The 22,400-nt window shown below is 38.0% G+C and overlaps 1 protein-coding gene across 1 annotated transcript in view; it reads left to right on the forward strand.

Annotated features, from left to right (window-relative positions):
• The window catches only part of GABRA4 (gamma-aminobutyric acid type A receptor subunit alpha4), a 63,979-nt gene extending 43,642 nt beyond the window's left edge, over positions 1–20,337 (forward strand). Inside the window, exon 9 of the mRNA XM_007180746.2 lies at positions 19,634–20,337. Coding sequence (XP_007180808.1) covers positions 19,634–20,167 — 534 coding nt within the window. The 3' untranslated portion in view covers positions 20,168–20,337. The remainder of the gene's footprint in view (positions 1–19,633) is intronic.
• Positions 20,338–22,400: the final 2,063 nt, after the last annotated feature.

The following is a 22,400-nucleotide window of genomic DNA, read 5'->3' on the forward strand; positions in this document are numbered from 1 at the left end:
TACCTGCGCTGCCGTTTCCACGTATGTGCTCCCCTGGCTGAGCAGATACACCTGCGCTGCCGTTTCCACGTATGCGCTCCCCATGCTGAGCACATATACCTGCGTTGCCGTTTCCACGTATGCGCTCCCCATGCTGAGAAGATATACCTGCGCTGCCGTTTCCACGTGTGCGCTCTCCATGCTGAGCACATATACCTGCGCTGCCATTTCCACGTGTGCGCTCTCCATGCTGAGCAGATACACCTGTGCTGCCGTTTCCACGTATGCGCTCTCCATGCTGAGCACATATACCTGCGCTACAGTTTCCACGTATGTGCTCCCCATGCTGAGCAGATATACCTGCACTGCCGTTTCCACGTGTGCGCTCCCCATGCTGAGCAGATATACCTGCGCTGCCGTTTCCACGTGTGCGCTCTCCATGCTGAGCAGATACACCTGCGCTGCCGTTTCCACGTATGCGCTCTCCATGCTGAGCACATATACCTGCGCTGCCGTTTCCACGTATGCGCTCCCCATGCTGAGCAGATATACCTGTAATTCAGGTCGGAAAATCCCAGTTATCCAGGTACCAAAAAGAACCAAAAAGCTAAATTAGGTAAAAGCACTTTTTGGTATACTGCATAGTGCCAACCTATATGCATATACCACAATATATTTAGTTTTAGTGCAAAGCTAGTTTTTATGATACCAGAATGCTTCGAAAGCTGACAATGCATGAGTAAAAAGGGACTCTCTGTTAAGGACAAAAATTTAATCAGAAACTCATTCCAAAGTTTAATTTCAGTGTTCAGTTTTGTTGTTTTGTTTTTTTTTTTTCAGTAATTCAGCAAGCTAACGTTAAAAGTTGCTCCAGTCCTCTTTTTAGACTGATCATTTTAACTGTTCCCTCCCTAATTACTCCACCAAGCAGAGAGAAAGAGCCTGTGAAGCCTGGCTCCCGGGCTTTTTAAGAAATTAATGAATATTGCAAAAATTGTGTTGTGCCAGAAATCATTTTTCAAGACGGCTGCAATGAGAACCCCACCCCCACCCCACCCCTGCCACAGGCTATCCATTCCACATGAATTTCTTACAATGTATGGCGGACTCTTTGTTCCCTCACCCTTGAACCTGGGTGGACCTATGACCACAGTAGAAGTAGTGCTTTATGACTGTGAGGCTGGCGACTCAGGACTGCTTTCTTGGATCCAGTCACCATGCTGTAAGGAAGCCCAGGCCACATACAGAGACCACAAGTAGGGTATTCCGGCTGACAGTCCCAGCATCAATGGCCAGGCATGTGAGGGAGGTGACTCTAGTACCAGCTGCTTTGACTGAAACCACATGAGAGACGCTGAATGAATGAGAACTGCCTAGCTGAGTCCAGCCAACCTCCAAACCCACGAAAGATGGTGTTAAAATGATTGCCGTTGTTTAAAGCCATGATCATTTGGGGTGATTTGTTATGCAGCACTAGGTGGCTGGAAAACACATCTTTTAAGTCAGACATACTCAAGTCAAATACTGACTCTTCCTCCTGCTAATGAGATGATGTCAGCCAAGATCTCAAATTTCTCTAATTCTCTTTGTTCATCTTACAGATGTTTAATCTGGTATACTGCAGATGCTCAATCAACATGAGTTTCCCCAATCTCCTCCCTCCCTCCCTCCTTCCTTCCTTCCTTCCTTCCATCTTTTCCTTTTTTGCTTGCTTACTCCTTTCCTCCCCTTCCTTCCCATGTAAATTCAATGGAGTGCAGCTGCTTTTGTGGTAGGCCATTTTAAACTGGAATATGTTAGTACCAGGTGTGGATTTAATTGGACCTTTACTTAGAATGCAAGCAGACAGAATTCAGGAGGCTTTTTTTTTTTTTGGTGAAAACTGCTGAATCACTTGTTCCAAAATCGCCATAAAATATGCTCAGACCTTCCACAGACAGTGTGTATGGTGTGATCAAGTGCCTTGGGGGAGTGGGGTAAATACATTTTTAAAAAAGGAAATGTTTCCATCAGTTCACAGTGAACATTATCTGAATTCAGTTCAGGCGAAGAATATCTTAAAAAGCTAGATAAAGGAAATGAAGGCATGAGCAACATGTTATTTGTAGGAATGACATACATTATCTCCTTGGCAACTGCAGGGTGGCATGCAATTTGGCAGTCTATGTTGTGTCATCTTGGATGCCTGGAAGTCACTGTTTCCTATGGAAACAAAGGAAAGAACAACATGAGAAAAAGAGTTCTGATTTTAGTATGCTGAGAAAGTATTTTAAAACCGAGGGGCCAGCAGGCTTTCACAACAGAACCAGAACTCAAAATGGCATTAAATTTTCATTTATTAATTCCACAGTGCTTTAGAATATGGATGAGATCCAAATTTGCTTTGGCCCTGCTGAGCTTTTTATTCATGCTTTGTGGTCAAATGATGACTCCAGACATTTGTGTGGAACTTTCAATGCCCTGGAGTGTAGTAGGTCTTTCAGAAACATTAGGACGTCAGCTTATGCACGTTCATTTGTTTACTCATTCAACAAATATGAGTGTCGAATTTGTGCCAGGCGTTGTGCTGGGTATTGAGGCTACATAGACCCTTTGCCTTATGTCTTACCGTCATCTTGTCATATCCATGGGATATTGTGGTAGTTCTTTATTTGAAGTGAATCAATAATTTAGAAAACATTCATTTAGCCCCGGCCTGGAGAGCCTATTATATCGGAGCCAAGGGAGAGCAGAAATGAACCACACGGCTGCACGATATTTGATGGGGCACAGAACAGTTCTCATCATGGCTTTTCTTTGGTCAGTGATTTTGGTGAATTTTCCTAGGTACAGTCAGCTTGTTTTCATCGCCAGCTTCCAAGTGAATGGCTCCAAAATATTTATGATAGCGACTCATGCTCAATATAATTTCATTTGGTAGGTAATTTGATGAGAATGAATGTCTTAAATGAAGGAAATTCAGACTGCAATATAGCTGGCTAGAGTCTAAAAGTTTCCACCTTGATGAAATTCAAAGAAGTATCAACATTATAGGATGCTACAAAGGCAGCCCACATGGTTGCAGTGGGACCGCTTGATCACAGCAGGAGAATGAAACGGCTGGTGAGGTGAGATTAAAGCATGACCTCGGTGTTGCCAGTGTTACCAATGGGCTCCTGGGAATCCTTCCACAGTAGTGCTGGAGAAAAGGACTTGAGATTCACTGTGGAATAGAAGCCTGGATTCAAGAGTCAGTTCTTTCCAAGGATGATCTTGCCTTTCATTAATCTGTTTAGTGTCTCCAAAGCATGGCCTTTCCTGCTTATTCTACATCCACTCCCAGCCTCATCACAGCAGAAGCTGAGGCATTTATCCACGTTTCTGAGACCTATAAAAGAATGACTGTGAAATAGACAATGTCCACCAAAGAGCCTCACAAAAAAGCCTTCTAGACTGACTATTCTAAATAGTGATTTCAGGTGTTCTAGCTCTGAGGAGTCGAAGCCATATGCCTGATTTTATAATTTCAGTATTAAAATTAACGACCAGATTTCGCTTCCTGGATTTTTCCTCCCTAGGGTCTTATTTTACTATGTCCTCTCTAAGAGCAATATTTTAGCTTAGAATTTTCTTGGATTTGTGGATATATTCATGGAAGATTTAAATAGCATTGCAGCTGTACAGAAAAGCTGTTCTAGTGTGTGCTTTGAAAATCAGCTTTTCAATAACTGATAGCTTTAGAACTGTGATTGAGAGGAAAAATCCAGTCCTTGTTAAACAAGCTATTTCAGCCACTGGCTCCGTGTTTCAAGCAGTTTGAAGAAAGAGTGGCTTACGACCTCATCACTTTGCTCCCAGAGAGGCAGGCTGGTGCCCATGGCCCTCATGCATTTCCTGTGTGGCAGCGGAGGGCACAAAGAAGGTGGGGCTAGATCCAGGAGGTGACTCTCTTTTGCTCCATAACGATCATTCAGCCATACTTTTAAACAGGCAAATGCATGAAATGGGAGAGGAAAGACATTTAATTCTGGTTATCAGTTAATATTCCAGGATTGACTCATTAAACAGTCCGTTAACTACTGTAGTGGCCCAGGAAGTATAATCTGGATAGAATAAATGACTGTCATCTGGTTTTCAAGTGGATTTAAATGGGCTGCTTTTGGCTATATAGCTTTGCCAACTACCTATCTCTAGGGACACATTGTGTGAGACTCATTTTTGCTGTTTTGAGTGTACAGGAGTGAATGATTTTGTTGTTGATTTATTTCAATACAGTTTACTCATCACTTACTTAAATATTATTTAGTCATTGGACTTATTTTGATTGAATGCTTCTTAGTTTTTGGTACTGTGCTGGTCAGTGGGGAGAGGAAACTGGTAAGGCAGTGTTGCAGCCCTAAAGAATCTCACAGTTGGGAGGGGCACTCACGCAGCGTGCTGGATGCTAGGCTAGGAAGAAGCATAGGATACCGTGTGAAGATGTCACAGTTCAGATTAGCATCTCTGTGGTGGGAGATTCTGATGAGGGTGGAAGGGCTGTCAGGTTAAAATGCTCAGAGGAAGCGATGGCTAAGTACTATCTCAGAAAACACAAAAGGGAGGCAAAGGTGATAGAAGATAGGGAGTGAGAAGAGGATATGACAAGACCCTGAGGCAAGACAATACAGCTCATTCTTGTAGAACTAAATGAAGACATCCTGGCTAGAACCCAGGTGTTTTAATTGGGTTTCCCCCAAAGCAGACTTCGTTGCAAGGATTTGTGTGCAAGCAATTTATATTTGAACTGATCCCAAGATCACTGTGAGGAAAGTGAGATGGCAAGGAAGACAATCCAATAAAGTGTTCCTAATGAGCAGATTTACCACTGTGTGCTCATCGCGCCAGAGGCTCTCCCAGAATACGTGTGGAACCCGCCTCAGAATTGTCCCGTTGGGTGGCAGAGAAGTTGAGGTACTTATTTATCAACTCTTATCTCTGGTTGATTAGGTTTATTCAGGAGATGTTAACTTTTTTCTACTTCTGGTCAAACCCTCTCTCCCATTCCAGTCAAGCTCCTGTAGACAGAGCTCCCCTTAGGGGAGAAAAAGGTGGTAAGATGTCAGTCTGTCTGGAGTGATATCTGGGTAAACCAAATGAATACAGACCAGGCACTCATAGCATATGCTACACTAGGGTACCCAGAGTGGCTAAGAGGAGGGTTTGGGAGTAAAGGGGAGATGTAGCTGGACTGGAAAGCAGGATCCAAGTCATGTAGAATGTTACGTCATGTAGGTGTGTGTGTGTTTAGAAAAACAATAGCGTGCCAACTGAAAGACTTTAAACAAGGAAGTGGCATTATTGGTGTTACACTGTGTAAATATTATTTTACACATAATAGAGAGTAGAGAGAGGGAATGTTCATAAGGATATGAGGTCTGAGAACTTTAATAGCCTCTGAGTAGCTAAGTGAGAAATGTTGAATGCCTTTCCATGGCTTTGAAGAAAAATAGGAAGATTGGAAAAATACTGAGGAAGCTGGATGGAAAAGAATAAGGCAGAAGGAGGCAAGAATCATTGAAGTTTTGTGGCTTGCAAAGCTAACTGGAGCATGTGCTAGTCTCTAAGATCTAGCATGTTTGTTTGGATAAATGTATTGGGTTCATTGGATATGAATAAATTTGTACATAGATTTGACTTTGGTCAAGAGGGTTCCTTAAGGTTAAGAATTTGGGCCTTTCCCCCCCACCTTTTTTTTTAATTAATCTATTTATTTATTCATTTTTGGCTGCATCGGGTCTGTTGCTGCACGCGGGCTTTCTCTAGTTGTGGCGAGCAGGGGCTACTCTTCCTTGTGGTGTGCAGGCTTCTTATTGCGGTGGCTTCTCTTGTTGCAGAGCACGGGCTCTAGGCTCATGGGGTTAAGTAGGGGTGGCTCACGGGCTTAGTCGTTCTGCAGCATGTGGGATCATCCCGGACCAGGGATCAAACCCGTGTCCCCTGCATTGGCAGGCGGATTCTTAACCACTGCGCCACGAGGGAAGCCTTCCCCTACTTTTGTATCACCAGAGCCAAGAACAGTGCCTGACATACAAATAGGCACTCAATAAATATTTGTTGACTAATCAAATGAATGAATGAATGAATTAATTAAAAGTTTGTTATGCCCCTAGTACATGTCCTGCTGGAGATATGGGTCTTCAGGTTGGAGAAAAATTTGGGAAGCAGACATTGATTTTAAAATATTGATATAAAGATGGTAACCTAAGCCACTGGACAGGTTTATTTATTTACCTGAAGACTGATAAAACAGAGATGTCTGAGAGTTGAACCCTGTGGAAAGGTGACAATTTAGGATTGGGTAGAGGAAGAGCATTCCACACTGGAGACTGAGAAGGGTAAGGGGAACGTACCTAGATTATGGAATTTATAGGACCAATTTAAAGAAGGAAGAAGTGATAAGCAGTGTTAGATGCTGCCAAGACAGTATGTACAATGCAGATTTTAAAAAGTGTCTACTGGATTAATCCACAGAGTTCCAAGGGAAAGATGGGAAGGGCAATAAAATAACAATGGGTTGAAGAGTAAATGACAGGTGAAGAAGTGGAAACATTAAGTGTAGACAATTTTTCCCTAAACCTGCAGTGATAGAAAGAGTGGCAGCTGGAAGGGATCAAAGGTTAAGGAGTTGTGGGACTTGATATTTTCATTTCCTTCTTTGTGATATGAGAAAAATTTTGGTATGTTAGATGTTGAGAAAGTGCAAATATTTTTTAAATTGCTAATATGATTAAGTAGAACAATATGCACAGGATTGTTGATTTTATGCTCTCTTCAAATATCCATCAGCCTAGAAGGAAACCTCTTAAATAAGAATCCTCAATTATCTCTTCCTACAGTTGGCAGATTTGGGCAAGTTGGGTTTTAGCTAGTTCTTATTATTGCTGCAAGGAGTGGAGCTAATTATTTTCACCTAGGAATAGAAAGTAAGATGAATTTTGAAGAGAGCACAAAATGTAGGGTTCCCACACATTCCCAACATTTTCTGAGGTGGATAGTTACAGTATTAATTTAACACTTAGTTCTGTTGAAAAAATACAATGAATATCTGAGTATAGAAATAATGGAAACTTCTATTATAATATTTTATTTCACAGTGACTATCTACATTTTTGTCTTAGACTATGGATAACAATATCAAAATAATATTTAACAAGTATTGATCACTTACTGTGCTTCAGGTAGTGTGTTAAGGACTTTATGAATACTAATTCATCAATAACTCTGAGTAGTTATCATTATTATCCTCATTTTACCCAGGAGAAATACATAGCACAGAGAGGCTAAGTAACTTCCCCAAGATCACACAGCTAGGGTTTAGCAGAGGCCAAAGCTTGAATCTACCTGATTTTAGAAGCTATGGTTCTGACACTGGTTTTTAACTACCAATATACTGCCAATAAGGATGAAAATGAAGATAGATATTTGGTAGCTTTTGGTTTTAGGATTCATATTATAGGTGTCTATAGAAGGCACATTTCTCTTCCTGCCTACCAGATACTTGTGTCTTAGTTTCTGGCCTGCTTGGCTGAAGTGGTTACGTTGGTGATATACATTAATGTGCTGATGAGCCATTTGCCATAAATTGCAACTCAGCTACTGGTTTAATTCCTGCTAAATTTGCAATCTGCCTTTACTGAAGTGCAAAATTTCCTTTCTTGTCATAAAGTGGTAGAACATGCAAAAGAGTCTAATACCTTATTTTCTAGCTCAAGTAAAATTATCTAGGCTCAGAGAGAGTTTTAAAATTTTCACTTTGGAGGAACAGCTGTTTCAGCACGAGAGCCTTATTAAATGTCGAATGGTTTTGCTAATGCCTCGTTGGAAACTACAGCTGATAGCCTGGCACTTACTCCTCAGGACAAGTCAAATTATTTCCTGGAGAAAATCAAAATGGTTTCAGCTGTTTAGGGGGTTGTCTGTTTGACAACTGGTGTGGTAGAATATCAATTTCTTCTGCTGACTTAATATGCTGTTTTACTATGGATGGAGATTTGTAATGAATTGTGTTAATAGGATAATTCAACATATGCTTTATGACCAATTGACTGTGCTTCCATTTGTAAAGACTAGGGAACGGGATTGATTTTTAAAATATAAGAGCATACACAATAGGTGCTTAATGAGTACTTTTCTGCTATATACACATGTGTACACACATTAACTTTATATGTAATTTGGCGCATGCATTGCTGAACTTCAGTAACTTTAATTATTTGTAGATACTTACATGTTTGAAGAATCATTTTCAAGTCAGAAACTAGAGCTAGTGCTTATGTTGATATCTTCCCTGGGTTACAATTAAAGTTGAAATTGCAGTTTCCTATGCATGGTGGGGGGGGTGTTTTAGTTTTTCCATATATTTGAGTAGTAATTTTGTAAACATCTTTTGAAAATTCTATATTCAGACTTAAGGGGAGGTCTGTGGAAGGAAGCTGGGTTACAGCTTCCTTCTTTTTTTTTTTTTTTTTTTTTTTTTAAAGAATATTTTGATGACTCCAATTTTTTTTTTTTATAGCTACTTTATTTATTTATTTATTTTATTTTTTTTTTTTGACTGTGTTGGGTCTTCGGTTCGTGCGAGGGCTTTCTCTAGTTGCGGCAAGTGGGGGCCACTCTTCATCGCGGTGCGGGGACCGCTCTTCATCGCGGTGCGCGGGCCTTTCACTATCGCGGCCCCTCCCGTTGTGGGGCACAGGCTCCAGACGCGCAGGCTCAGTAATTGTGGCTCACGGGCCCAGTTGCTCCGCGGCATGTGGGATCTTCCCAGACCAGGGCTCGAACCCGTGTCCCCTGCATTAGCAAGCAGATTCTCAACCACTGCGCCACCAGGGAAGCCCCTACAGCTTCCTTCTTGTAGAAGAACTTCATAAAAATGTGTTTATCATATGGAAGATGCATATTTTGAGTGGTGATGCTGGTTCATTTTTCAAACAACCTGAAGAGAAGTTTTCTTCAATTAAAAAAGAAACTTTGCACAGCTAGATTACATTTGTGGTTAAGATAAAATTTTCTGTAAAATAAATCATCTAAATGTGGACCTATTTATAAACATTTATTTAGGCCTGAATGTAGAAGTTATATGGGATACAAAGTCATATCCATACGCACATTATGACAACTAAGCACCAAAGAAATTGAACAAATATCAAGAAAAACAGGAGCAAGAACAGTTCATAAAAACTCTACAATATTTACAGATGCTGGAAAGGAAGGATTAATCAGAGGAAGATTTTTCATGGGATAATGTGGACCAAACAGTAGTACAGTATTTACCTTATAATAGAAACTAAATAAATGTAACTAAAATCCAAATCTGAAAAACCAAGCTGTTCGTAAATGTCACTTAATCTGGTTTGGGTTGTGCGGACATTTTTCAGGTAAATTCTTTTTTTGCTTTCTTTTAATCCCATTAGTGTAGCTTTTTAACATAGCAAATTAACATATTTGCTGTTGTAAGGAGCTTCCTGAAGTGGCTAAAATTGTTAGTTTGGGATGCAAATCATGACTCTAACCCATTTTAACTGTCTGACCTTAGGAGAAGTACCCAACTTTCTTAGGCTTCAGTGTCCTCATTGGAAAAATGAGAATATTAATACTATTTCCTGGGTGCTTGTAGATGGTGTGTGAGGTTATTTGTGAAAACCATGTAGTGTAATGCTTGGTCCATAGTAAGTGCTCAATGCATTGTAGAGATGTTGATAAAGATTCAAGATTTCTGTCTGGCAAGTGCTAATATCAGACATTAATTATTTAGAGTAGCCCCTGAATGGGAAGCATTGCCTAAACAGTCTATTTCAAAAAAATGTAAAAGAAAAGAAAAGGAAGATTTTAGAACATCCTCAAGGTATCTCAAATTTTAATTGATAAGGAAAGTTATTGGTCTTCTTTATCCTTGTACCACTGAGGGAACTCTTTGAAAATTGTTCCCCTACCACCAGCCACTTTGTTCCCTTTCCCCACAGTCCCTCTTCCCCCTTACTTATCCTAAATTTCAGCTTACATGTCACTTTCACAAAGAGGCTCTCCCAGCAATCAGGCTATGCCATGTACTCCCTAATTTTAAAAAAGTTTCCTTGATAGCATTTATCGCTTGTTATAACTTTTTAATAATTCCTGGCAGAAGTTGCAAGGCCTATACTTTTTCACCTCTGTATTCCCAGTTTCAACAAAGTAATTTGAAAAATTGGACACTCAATACATATTGTTGAATGAATGAATGAATTGGGTAAATCAGTACCTTTAGTAAGTCCTTCATTGCTTTTGAGCTTAAACGTGGATCTTCCATTACTCACTTCCAGCAAGAGATGAAGCATGGGACTTGAGGCTTTTTTTCCTAAAAATAAATCTATTAAAGCTACCATGAATGTTTAGATTCAGTAGGTAAACATTATCTAATATTTCAAAGAAATTCAGCCCCCTTTAGGTAAGATTCGTAGCTCATCAAAGACTTCCTTACACAGCATAGCTATGATTTTACAAAATGACTTGGATGATAATTCTTGAGCTTTGGAATTTTCCCCCCAGGCAGAAGTATAATGAAGATCTGGCCTTGATAAATTATTCCTTTTTAGACATTGCCCCTGTTGCCTTTGCTGATGCAGATAAAATTATGACTCAGACTACTTGCTATGCCAACCTCCTATAGGGTTGGCAGGGATCTGAATTTTTCTGGATGGCTATTTATTATAGCACAGTTTCATTATGATCAAGTCATATCAAGTCTATATTAAGAAAAAAAGCATTGTCCAAATGGTTTCTAAGTTCAAATATAATTTTCTGAATATTTTAAGGCTGAAACAAATCATTTCCATAGGATGATTGCTTTAAAAAATGAATTTATTTGGACACCCAAGTTAGGAATTCATAAACGTAGTAAGATTTCTTTCACAATATTTTATCAGATATCTACTTATATTACCCCTACTTTTAAGGATTTAAAAAATATTCTTAATATAAAATGTGAACAGAAGTTATAAATTGTTATTAATGACATTTTTCCAATATTTAAACAAACGCATGCTCTGAAATCCACAACACATGTACACACACTGTGACATAAAAGTCATAATCTGCAAGGGAGGCAAAAATATTTAGGGAAAAAATATTGGGTAGTTAAAGAAGGATCTGGAGCTAAGTCCGAATTAGAAGGTTAAATGAAAATATCAGTTAACTGAAGTCCTCTGATTTGGGTGAAGAAAAGCTGAAAGGAACTCAAGAGGTATCCTGGGAGAACTCATATGCAGGCAACTTGGACAGTTTAGAAAGATGATGTAGATGCCCCCTGGTGGATATATGGAAGTGTTTTCACTCACCAAGGACAAGTAAAAATATTACAAAGAAATCAATGCTTAATTCCTGTCAAAAGCATCTCAATTTCTCTACGTGTCTAGTATCTTAACTCTACCTAGGATTTGGAGTTATCAGAAAAAGATACTGGAGAAGAGAGAACAGACTAGAAACAAAGAAAATATCTGAGAAGAGAAAGCTGCAAGTTTGTTTAGGTTTTATTTTTTTCCTATGAGAGGGTTAACATTCACTATTTAAAAATCTTAAGATAATTGTGTCTTAAATTTAAATTTATTAAAGTTAGATAATTGTCTTAGTCTCCTCAGGCTGCCTTAGTCAAATTACATAGATTGGATGGCTTAAATAACAGAAATGTATTTTCTCATAGTTCTAAGGGCTAGAAAATCCAAGATCAGGGTTCTGGCAGGTTTGGTTTCTGGTGAGAGCTCTCTTTCTGGCTTGCAGACTGCTGCCTTCTTGCTGTGTCCTCATATGACACAGAGAAAGAGCTCTCTGGTGTCTCTTCCTCTTTTATAAGGACACTAGTTCTATCTAATCAGGGCTCCATTCTTATGACCTCATTTAATCACACTTCCTTAAAGATCTTATCTCCGATATAGTACCCCCCCCCTCAAAAGGGGACACAGTTCAGTCCATAGCAATGATTAAAACCTCTTAATGTTTTTTTAACCTTCTTTGACATTTGTTGCCTTGTACTATCCCCAGTCTGGTGTCCTTCATTGTCCCATTTCCTACTTCCAATTTAAATGTGGAAGAAAGTCTTTTTGGCTACTGTAATTGAACTAAGAGATAAAGTAAAGAGTGCCAGACCAATAATGCCAGACCAATATACCCACAGATACAATTCTTTTTAACATTCCATTACATTTAGAAAGTGGGCCAGCCAAACTGAGTTGCTGAAGTTCTAATCATGAGCCAGTGTTCTGTGTATGTCTTTTCATAGCATGTTGAGGTGTGAATATCATCCTGTAGGTTGGATTACAACAGTTCCTCCGGTCTTTGCTGTTTCCCTGATTACTAGTTTCTAGACTTTACTGATAGGTGGAAAGTTCCAGAAAGAGATCAGTGATGTGATACGTTAATACAATGAGATGCCTTTTTTAGACAACCCAAATCTTTTCCAGACATTGAAATACCTGTGGCTGTAGGTATTTCCTACATGTAGCTTTGACATATGGTTGTGGCAGCTGGGTAGTTAAAAGCATGTGAGCTGGATGCTGGGTGCTGAAGAACCGCTCAGTAAAAATTAACCATTGTTGTTGCTGTTGCTTTTTTCCTAGATGAGCTTTTTATGTTTGTCTTACACCATCAGTTATAGGATTTACTCTAGTGTTAATCCTTACTTTTACAATGTCTAAAATGTATTTTAATTTTGTTAATTGCATTTTATATTTCCTTGTGTTTATTCTTCAGCCAGCAGCATTCTTTTCATGGCTGACTTCACCACAGACTGTCCTTTGCTTCAGTGGTCCTCCACCTTTCTGATTATTCAAAACGGTGGCCTTATTTTTATAGAAATACAGAAAAAATATTCTAAAATCTTGTCTGTAATGATTTGTTCATGAGTGACATACTTTTTTATTTTGGAGGAAGGATCTTGTTATCTGCCTTCTGGATTATTTCTACATAATGTTCTTTTGATGCCTATTATGTACTAAGCGCCTTACAGGCGTTATCTTATTTATTCCTTATGAGGAGCTACCGTTATTACTCCTGTTTTAACAAGGACTTTGAGGTTTCAAGAGATCAAGTAACGTGTCAAATATCCCACAGCTAGTAAATGGCAAATTCAGTATTCGAGTCCAGGCCTGTCTGATTTGATGGCCCACGATCCTAACTATTTAGCCCATGTTTCCCAACTTCTGATTCCTGATGACTGACAATAGCATAACTAATAATTAAGACTTCCTCCAAAAAGGCCCTGAGACTGATCCCAGGTTATTCTTATGAACACCTGGTGTGACTGTAATGCTACTTATTGAGCGAGAGAAGAGTCATCCAGCTCAGTGTTTGCATTTGGAGAAAGTGAGTAGAGTGTGCTTTGCCCTCTACCCTCTCCAGTGTTATGTTGGCAGCGTTGGTGAACACAGCTCCTGGAGCATTTCCAGGTAGCATTCTGGTCAAGTCCAAGTCTGCTTGATCAAGCTGAGAACTTCTGCTCTGACTGGTGAAGTCTCCGACAAAAAAATGTCCTCTCCTAGAGCCATGTATTTATACAAAGCCTTGGCAAATAAAAAGAAGCCCTAGGAATCACTATGAAGCAAAACTCACTACAGAATCGCGTATCTTCAAGAAACCCTACTATTTTAAACTTTCAACTTCTAAATATGTAAAGACAAAATGAATGCATTCTGTAAGACATTGTTCTCTGGTAATTCCAAATTGAAGACATAAATTTCTTATCCCAGTGCCAGATATTGAAAGTAATATTTCTATAGCTTATGGAAATCCAAATGTTGAATTAAATGCTAACATTGAGAGGAAATGAAATACAGTAAATAGAGAACTCGGCGTTTTCATTTCTACATTTTATTGTTCAGTGTGTAACAATTGATGAAATATTTAGCATGTTTATTTGTAGGGGATGTTTTTCATTTCTATGTGGTAGCGGCTTTTAAAAACACTACTGATGGTCCTCCGTAAATCATTACCTTGGGGTTTAGTTCCAGCTGCTCTACCATAGTTGTTTATTTCCTTATTGAATAAGATGTGTGGCTAACCCCTGAAGCCCTGTCAGAAAAGCCTTGAATAAACGTCTTTGCATTATTGGATTTTTTTTTTGGTATGTGAATCATTGATATTCTAGAAGATAAACCTGTTCATTATTAGCATTGTTTGTTTTTAATTTAGAAGGGTTAAATTACATTTTATTAAACTTCATTAGCTTCTCAAGCAAGCAATATGAATGTAGCTTGCATTCTGCAAACCTCGTCATAGTCACTTTATCTCGTTGCTGCTAGAGTAATTAGTTGAGTTGAATTTTCTTTTTGCAGTTGATAAGACTTCTTCAGAAATCGTGTCAGATCACAGTCATGATTGACGAATTACCTGGATTCGCTCCTGTTTGCCTGTTGCTGCTTTAATTTGTTGGTAATGTTTGAATCTACCACCTCGCATCTCTATCCCAACAGTTTCCCTTGCATCTGACTTTTGTGACTAATGACAGAATGATTTCAAACTAAATCATCTTTTAAAATTCAAATTAAGCTTAGGTGCTTTTCTTGTTTGGAACCACTGTGTGTCTGCTGCATACTGATGGAGCTACTGTACACTCTGTGTGAAACATAACATCACTCTGACTGTCGCATTTGTTGTTCCAAAACTTGAAGGCTGTGTGAATATTATTCCCAGTGAGTCCCGTGCCAGGTAGCTCAGCAGATTTTTCAATCCTTTCATAGTTTGTCATCATGGAAAATGACAACTACTTTTTACATAGTAGACCTTGCGACATCCGTGTAAAATAACTTGAGTATCATTTGGCTGCCTGGCACAGAACAAAGATTTAAGCCTCAAATCAGTCTAATTCTCTGATATTTAGAGTGTTGAGACTTCTTAGGCATTCTTAGTCAGCCTTGGGATTGAGTCAGGATAACTTATATAATTTAGGTACTACCTGCAATATTCTAGAAATATGCCCATAAACAAAGAAATAGTAATCTGAAGGTCAGAAAGTTTCTGACACTTTCTCTTTAATTTGAAAAAAGAATCTTGACTCTGTATTATATCCATTTCAGTGAAATTTATTAAAAAATGAAGTAGGTGCCTGCTGTGTGCATTAGCCTGCGATGATTAATAAGATAGTTTTAGACTCTAGAAGTTCACTAATAACTTTAAAACTGGGAATAAAAAGATTTGACCTTTGTTTTCAGATGTTAATCCTAGTGACACACTTCATACTGCTTCCTCCATTTTCATAAAGTCTGGTGCTTCATTGATTCTTTTTTCTGGCCACCTTGGACTGATCCTCTCTCTTTGAATTGGGATCACTGTTTTCTCCAGACATATTCTTCAAGTCTATGCTTACAATTCTTTGATACTTATAACTTGCGTAACAATGGATGTTGTCAGAATATAATTTTCAAACTGTCAAAAACATGAGTCATACAAATATGGAATGAACCTGTATCAAAGTTTTATCTAACTCATTAATTAAGGAGTAATTAAATAGTAAAACTAGTTCAAAATCTTTTTTGAGAAATGCCTACAAGTAGCCATTAAATTTTTTTCAAAAAAGGATACTAGAATGAGATTACTAGATTAGATACAGAAGTAGTTAATACCCTTCAGGGCATCAAAACCACAACCTTTGGGGCTCTTTTCTACTGAACAGGAATCTATGAGTTAATATGCAACTTCACAGTGTTTGGGGTCAAATCCAATATTAAACAGCAAACTCAAAATCAAGTATCTTCCCCTAGAGACAATAATCCTTGGGTGGACTTTTTAAACAATACTCCATACTGACATTGCAGGGACATGCTGTACTCCTTTCTGATTGTCAAGTCTTGAATAATTTTTTAACATTATACTTGACTATTACAAATACTTGACTGACTCAAATATATAGGTGTAATTTATCAAGTTCCTTAATGCCTCGTCCACATTTGTGCATCCAAAGGCTGTGCAACATGGCAGAGCACTCGGTAGGTCACTCACTCTATGACTTTCATCCACCATGACACTTCTGCTGTTATTCTCCTCTACCGTAAAATGAGAAACTGGAATAAGTTGATCGCTAGAATCTCTCCTAGCTTTAAAGTATGGTTATTCTTTAAGAATGGAATTATAAAGGGCAAAATATCTTGGTCCTTTAAAATTACATGGAATAGACAATAGGGTCCCCTAATGGTCTTTGATGAATTCTGGAAAGACTAGCTCTCTAATTATCCCAGAATGTCTGAGAAACTTCCCCTGACAAGAGGTGTGGCAATAGCTCCTGTTAGGCCCTTGATTTAATCAGTCTATATACGTTGTCTAGTGCCACAATAATGCTGCATAACAAACAACTACAAAGCCTCGGTGGCATACAAAAAAAAACATTTATTTTTGTTTTCAAGTCTGAGTCAACTGGGAAGTTCTGTTGATCTTGATTAGGCTTGGCTCAGCAGTTCATCATTTCTGAGCTGGGACAAACACAGGTGTCTAGTGGTCAGCTATCTATTGGGTGATGTAGGATAGCCTCACTAGGATGACTGGCTCTGCTCCAAAGGATCTCTCCAGCAGGCTAACCCAAGCTTGTTCTTGTGGTGTTGGTGGCAGTGTTCTGAGAAAGAGTGGAAGCAAGCAAGGACTCATAAAGCTAAGACTCAGAAATAACTCACCCCCACTTCCACCACATCCAGTTGGCCAAAGAAAGTCATAGGAAGTCTGTGGGGAAATAGAGTCCATTTCTTGATGGGAGGAGAAGGGGAAATTCATTCTACAAGGGGCATTAATATGGAGAGGGGGAACAAATTGGTGCCATGTTTGTATTCAATCAGCCATATTAGAACATAATTCACAGTTGGGATTTCAGGATGTTCCAGAAGGATTCTGATCTGGAGGGAAGGAAGACAGGGTCCTATAAGTAAGTGTTCTTGTGCTTCCTTCTCGGATGCAGTTAAGTCACTTAGAGTTAGTTTCATCTGTTAAGGTCTTACTTTTAAAATTCATTAGGCAGGATTAGAGCAGTCTTAGGGGGTAATTATTCCCTATTACTGAGGCAAGGCCCTTCTGAGGACTTTACCAAATGCTACATGAATGTTGAGATTTTCCATTATGTCTGGTAGGAAAATGCACTATTCCTGGCTTGGTATGTGCTAGGTACCATTTCTTCTAATCCTTTCAGGTGGTTCTTTTTGCCTTGGGTAGTTACACTCAAAAATGGATCTGTGCTTAGCAAAATTCTCAGTGGGGACTCTTCAGATTTTTTGGACTTTTCTTTTCAGCATCAGCTTCTCTGGTACCTTTTCCTGTGAACTCTAGCCACCTTGATTTCCTCACCTTCTCAGCTTCATCTCCTCAATTTAGGTAGTCTGTCAGATTGTTCCTGGATTCTCCTTTCCCACTCTACAGCATGCAAACTCAAGTTTTTTTCTTCTCTCTCAATGATTGTGTCCTATGTTGTCTAATGTCCAATGTCTTCAAAAACATTTGTTTTACAAATGTTTTTAGTTTTTTTTGTTATTTCGTGCAGGAGAGTAAATTCAGTCCCTGTTACTGCTTTTTGGCCAGAAGTAGAAATCTCCAATTCTTAGAATTTAGTCTGAGGGAAAATATGAGTTTCTAAAGATTATGGGCAACCCAACTTTTGGTGGAAGAGGGCAATATGCAAATATCAGACTATATTTGAAAATATATATTTCTCTCCTGCTTATCCAATTGGTCCTTTATTACTCCCTTCCCTTCCCTTCTTGGTATACTTAGCATTTTGCCACAGTTTGACCCATCATTCTATTTTACTTTTTGTATATTTTTGATTGTGTCGTGTGTGGGTGTGCATTTTATCTTCCTAGTGATAGTGTAAACTCTTTAAATGTTGTTGATATACCTTATCCTTCTTTATATTTTTCACCATGTGTATAACATTTTAGAATTAATTCTAATTAATTGATTATCCCTTTCTGTAAAGAGGGACTCAAAATCTGAGGATTAATTAGGTGGTGTTTACAACGTGCTTTGTAGAGGAAAGGTACAGGGTAAATAATGGTACCTTTAACTTTTAAGTTGATGTCAATTTTGGTTTCACTTGTCTCCACCTAAATTGGCTGCCATATGTTAGACTACAATTTCTCATGAGTTCAGCTGCAAACTAGAAGAATACTTCAGGCTGACATGAAGAATACATTCTAAACCTCTCAGAACCTGCTTTGGCTCTGCATGTTGTGAGGCTTTTTCTTCTTTCTCTACTCAGGGAACTTGAAGCATAATTCACAAGTATATAAGATATGGATTGAACACTTTCAACCTGCTTTATAAGTGTAGTATTGAAAAAAGATTCTACTTGTAGAATAAACACTTCTCTGTAAGGGAGCTTACGGTTAATTGTATATAATATTATCCATAAAATTCCTTGCAGACTGGCTCCTTCTAATCACCCACTTGTGAGCTGTTCTTCCTCTCTCTCTCCTCTACTTCTCCATCTCCTCACCCACCATTTATTTCATAAAATGGTGGGGGAAGAGGGTAGAAAAAGTAATTACAATATACCCTTAATATAACTTAGAATAAACACAATTAAGGTGGAAAAATTGTTGCAAAAAATCGTAGTATCTTCTAAAGACAGACATGAGTATTTTGGGAATCATTTGAGCAATTACTTTCCTTCATTAGTATGGATAGTCTATAGTTGGCTATATGGTTATTTGTCGTGCCTGTCAAAATATAAGAATTAATTTTAATACCGACCATCTGTATTCAAATGCAGTCTTTTTCTACAGATAAAATAATTTTATGGAAAGTAGTGAATTCCATTTTGATTTAAACACTCTTTATTGGTAAATAGTTCAAACTCAGATATTTATGCAATGATATGGTGATGCTGTTTATATGTATGATACATTTTATTTAAAAATGATTTTCCTTTTTTTCGGCTGTGCCACGTGGCATGTGGGATCTTAGTTCCTGACCAGGGATTGAACCCACGCCCCCTGCATTGGAAGCATGGGGTCTTAACCACTGGACCGCCAGGGAAGTCCCAAAAATGGTTTTCCTTTGTATTCGCATTACTAATTGTGGTGAAAAACTAAAATGCATGAGGATTTCTAGACTTTATATAATAATGTCTATGTAAGATTATGAAAATAATTCCCAGGGATTTGGAAATTAAAGCTTTTGGAGCTTCTGTCTTTTTTTAAGGAATGTTATACACATGTGGATGGTTACTATTGTTTTTATTCTGTGCACAAAAATAGATATAGTTCTTCCTGTTTATAAAGCAAACATGTACAAAACTCACTGAAATGTATACAGCATATCAGAGAATATTATTTACAATAAAACTCAACAAAGAAGTTGTACAGCTATCATCATGAATTCTTAAAGTAAAATCAAGTATAACTCTAGTTTATAGTCCTAAATGCCTAACCTTTCTATAGATTTAAATTCTAATAATTTATAAGAATGGATAATATTTTGAAACAGCAGATGTTTGATTCAGAGTTTCACATATATATATGCCCTTTTTTAGTTAGGTATTTTCAAGCTCTTACATCAAGTTGAGTGACTATAGGATATTAATAAAGGTTTATTTTATGAAAACAGCCAATTTGTAATTATTTGACCCATTTAAATTTTGTATAACTCTACATAAAATCACATAGCCAATATAATTCTTAATATACCTTTTCAGAACTCAAATGCCAATCTGAACATGAGAAAAAGAGCCAATGCCCTGGTTCACTCTGAGTCTGATGTTGGCAACAGAACTGAGGTGGGAAACCATTCGAGCAAGTCTTCCACGGTTGTTCAAGGATCTTCTGAAGCCACACCACAGTCTTACTTAGCTTCCAGTCCAAACCCATTCAGCCAGGCAAATGCAGCTGAAACTATATCTGCCGCAAGAGCAATTCCATTTGCCCCTCCTTCTACTCCTAGTAGAACTGGGTACGTGCCCCGACAAGTTCCAGTTGGATCTGCTTCTACCCGGCATGTGTTTGGATCAAGACTGGAGCGGATTAAGACCACCGTTAATAGCATAGGGGCTTCTGGGAAGTTGTCAGCCACTACCGCTCCCTTGGCTCCACCGCCTTCTGGATCTGGCACAAGTAAAATAGACAAATATGCCCGCATTCTCTTTCCAGTAACATTTGGGGCTTTTAATATGGTCTATTGGGTTGTTTACTTATCTAAGGACACTATGGAGAAATCAGAAAGTCTAATGTAATTTTGTTGCTATAGTAGTTTCCTAAAAGATGATGAACTTCATGCAGAATGTCTTTTTAAATGTTTTTAAAGATAAACAGTTGTTCTTCACTAAAATAAAAATTCCATGTAAGTTTTCCATTTAAAACATTCAAGCCAGTCATTGGGAGAGTTAATGAATTCCTCAGTGAAGGGAAAGTGAGCCATCTTTCATTTCAGAAAGATGATTTAAATAGAATCAATTCAACATTCAAATTAGACAGGATACAGACCATCCTGGAAAGTTGGGACAAGAAAAATAGGGCTATTAGAGATCCATGGTGCATATTTATGCGTTGAAATTTGAAAACAGACTATGACATTTTCTAATACACACTATGAATATCAACCAGCCACCCTAAATTTCCCAGTGGCACTGCCCTTAATCAGAATTACCGGGTATGATATGCGGTGACCTTTGGAGATCCTCTTCAAGAAAAGGACTTTCCCTGTTAAATGAAACATTTTTAAAAGGAAAATGGAACACAACGAATACTGACCAATAGAGTGAAACCTCTGCTGCAACAAAGACAGAGAGCAGGGAAAATGTGTTCCCTGCCATATGTTGGCCAAACAGGACTTAACAGTTGACTTGAAAATTTGTGCTTTGAGCCAAAGTCTAACTTATTGTATGAATTCCTTTTGATAATAGTTCATTCAGTTATATATTCTTTCAACATATAGTTATTCAGAGCCTACCACGTTCCAGGCACTATGCTAGACACTGTCTCTCTAGATAAGCTTATTCACCTTTACCTGCAATGTTACTCAAATAGTAGAACAGTCAATGCATGCTAATGAACCATCAACTAGCAGCAGACACTGCATTCTTTAATGGAGGAAATTTATTTAGAGTCTGATGACATATTCAAAATATTTGTTTCTCCTATATTGATAGAGGATAACAAGGGTATTGTTCATATAGCCACTTTTGAGATTAGTACACATTAGCACAACTTCAGCAATTGACTTCAAAGTATAATGAAAATGTGGTACAGATTGTTCTCTAAGTGAAAAGCACTGTGTACCTCAAAGTAGAAATCTGGGCACTGTAAGACCTTATAGATTACCTGTCTCAAATTTGATCAGAATCACAGAATATAATTAGATCAGAATCACAGAATCATCAGAATTAGGAATCCAGTACAAGGCTTTTTAGATGCTTTTCCCAACATAGATCTATATCAACTGGTGAAATGCTAAGCTTCTAGGGAGTTTTTGTGTCCATAGTTCTGTATTTCTGGGCAGTTCTGTGTTTATTTTGGAGGGGGGTAGTTTTTGTATAGTTTCATAATGAAGGTGAGTATTTTAAAATTAAAAGAACAACAAAGGACTGGAGTAAAGAAAAAAAATTATAGCCAGGGCGTAGAATACTGCTGACTCTGTTATGCAATTTATCAGGATTTTCATGAGCTGATTTTTCTTTTTCATTAGGTAGGCTTAACGACTTAATTGAATTTCTTGCAGCAGTCCTAGGCCACTAAATCTGGATCTAGTTTTTTATTGTGTTACTTCCAAGATTTTTCTTCTGTACTTCTCTCTTCCTGATCTAGGGTATGTGAATGAATGTGTTCTGGAAGTTTGGGGAACTTTTTGATAGAAATGGCCACCTTGCAAACAGGATCTCTTATTTTTTAGAAAAGAAATGATATTAATTAATCAGCATTAGTTTTTTAGTTGTTGCATTGCCTTGGAATGGTTGTATATGAGACCTGTAAAATGTGCAAACGCCAAATATTAATTGTGGGTCATATCTGAGAATTCCTTCTTGGCTATGTCTCTAGGTATTTCTTAGAATCATCAATAATTTTAAGGCTGAAGAATACTTTAGAAATCATCCAATCCAAACCCCTCATTTACAAATTGATGCCAGTAATATGAAACCCAGTAAAATGTGTATATATGTATATATTTAATAAAGAGTACTTATACAAAAAAGCTGATAATAAATTATTTCATGGATGTGACTAGATTTCTAGCCTTGAGGACAATGTTTGAAATTGTGGTTGGAAGCTATGATTGGTCTTTATTCCAAAAAAAATGACCTTATTTCTTTGGTAAGGAATATGCTCCTTGCTTGTCTGTTAGCCTATTCTTAAGAAACAGTTCATTGGCTTCCTTTTTTTAAAAGAAATTCTTCTATAAATTTTTACAGATTTTTAAAGGGATAAAAGTAAATGATTTTAGATTTATAGATCAGTGATACAGATGGATTC

The sequence above is a fragment of the Balaenoptera acutorostrata genome, chromosome 5, assembly GCF_949987535.1.
Source record: "Balaenoptera acutorostrata chromosome 5, mBalAcu1.1, whole genome shotgun sequence".
NCBI lineage: Eukaryota > Metazoa > Chordata > Mammalia > Artiodactyla > Balaenopteridae > Balaenoptera > Balaenoptera acutorostrata.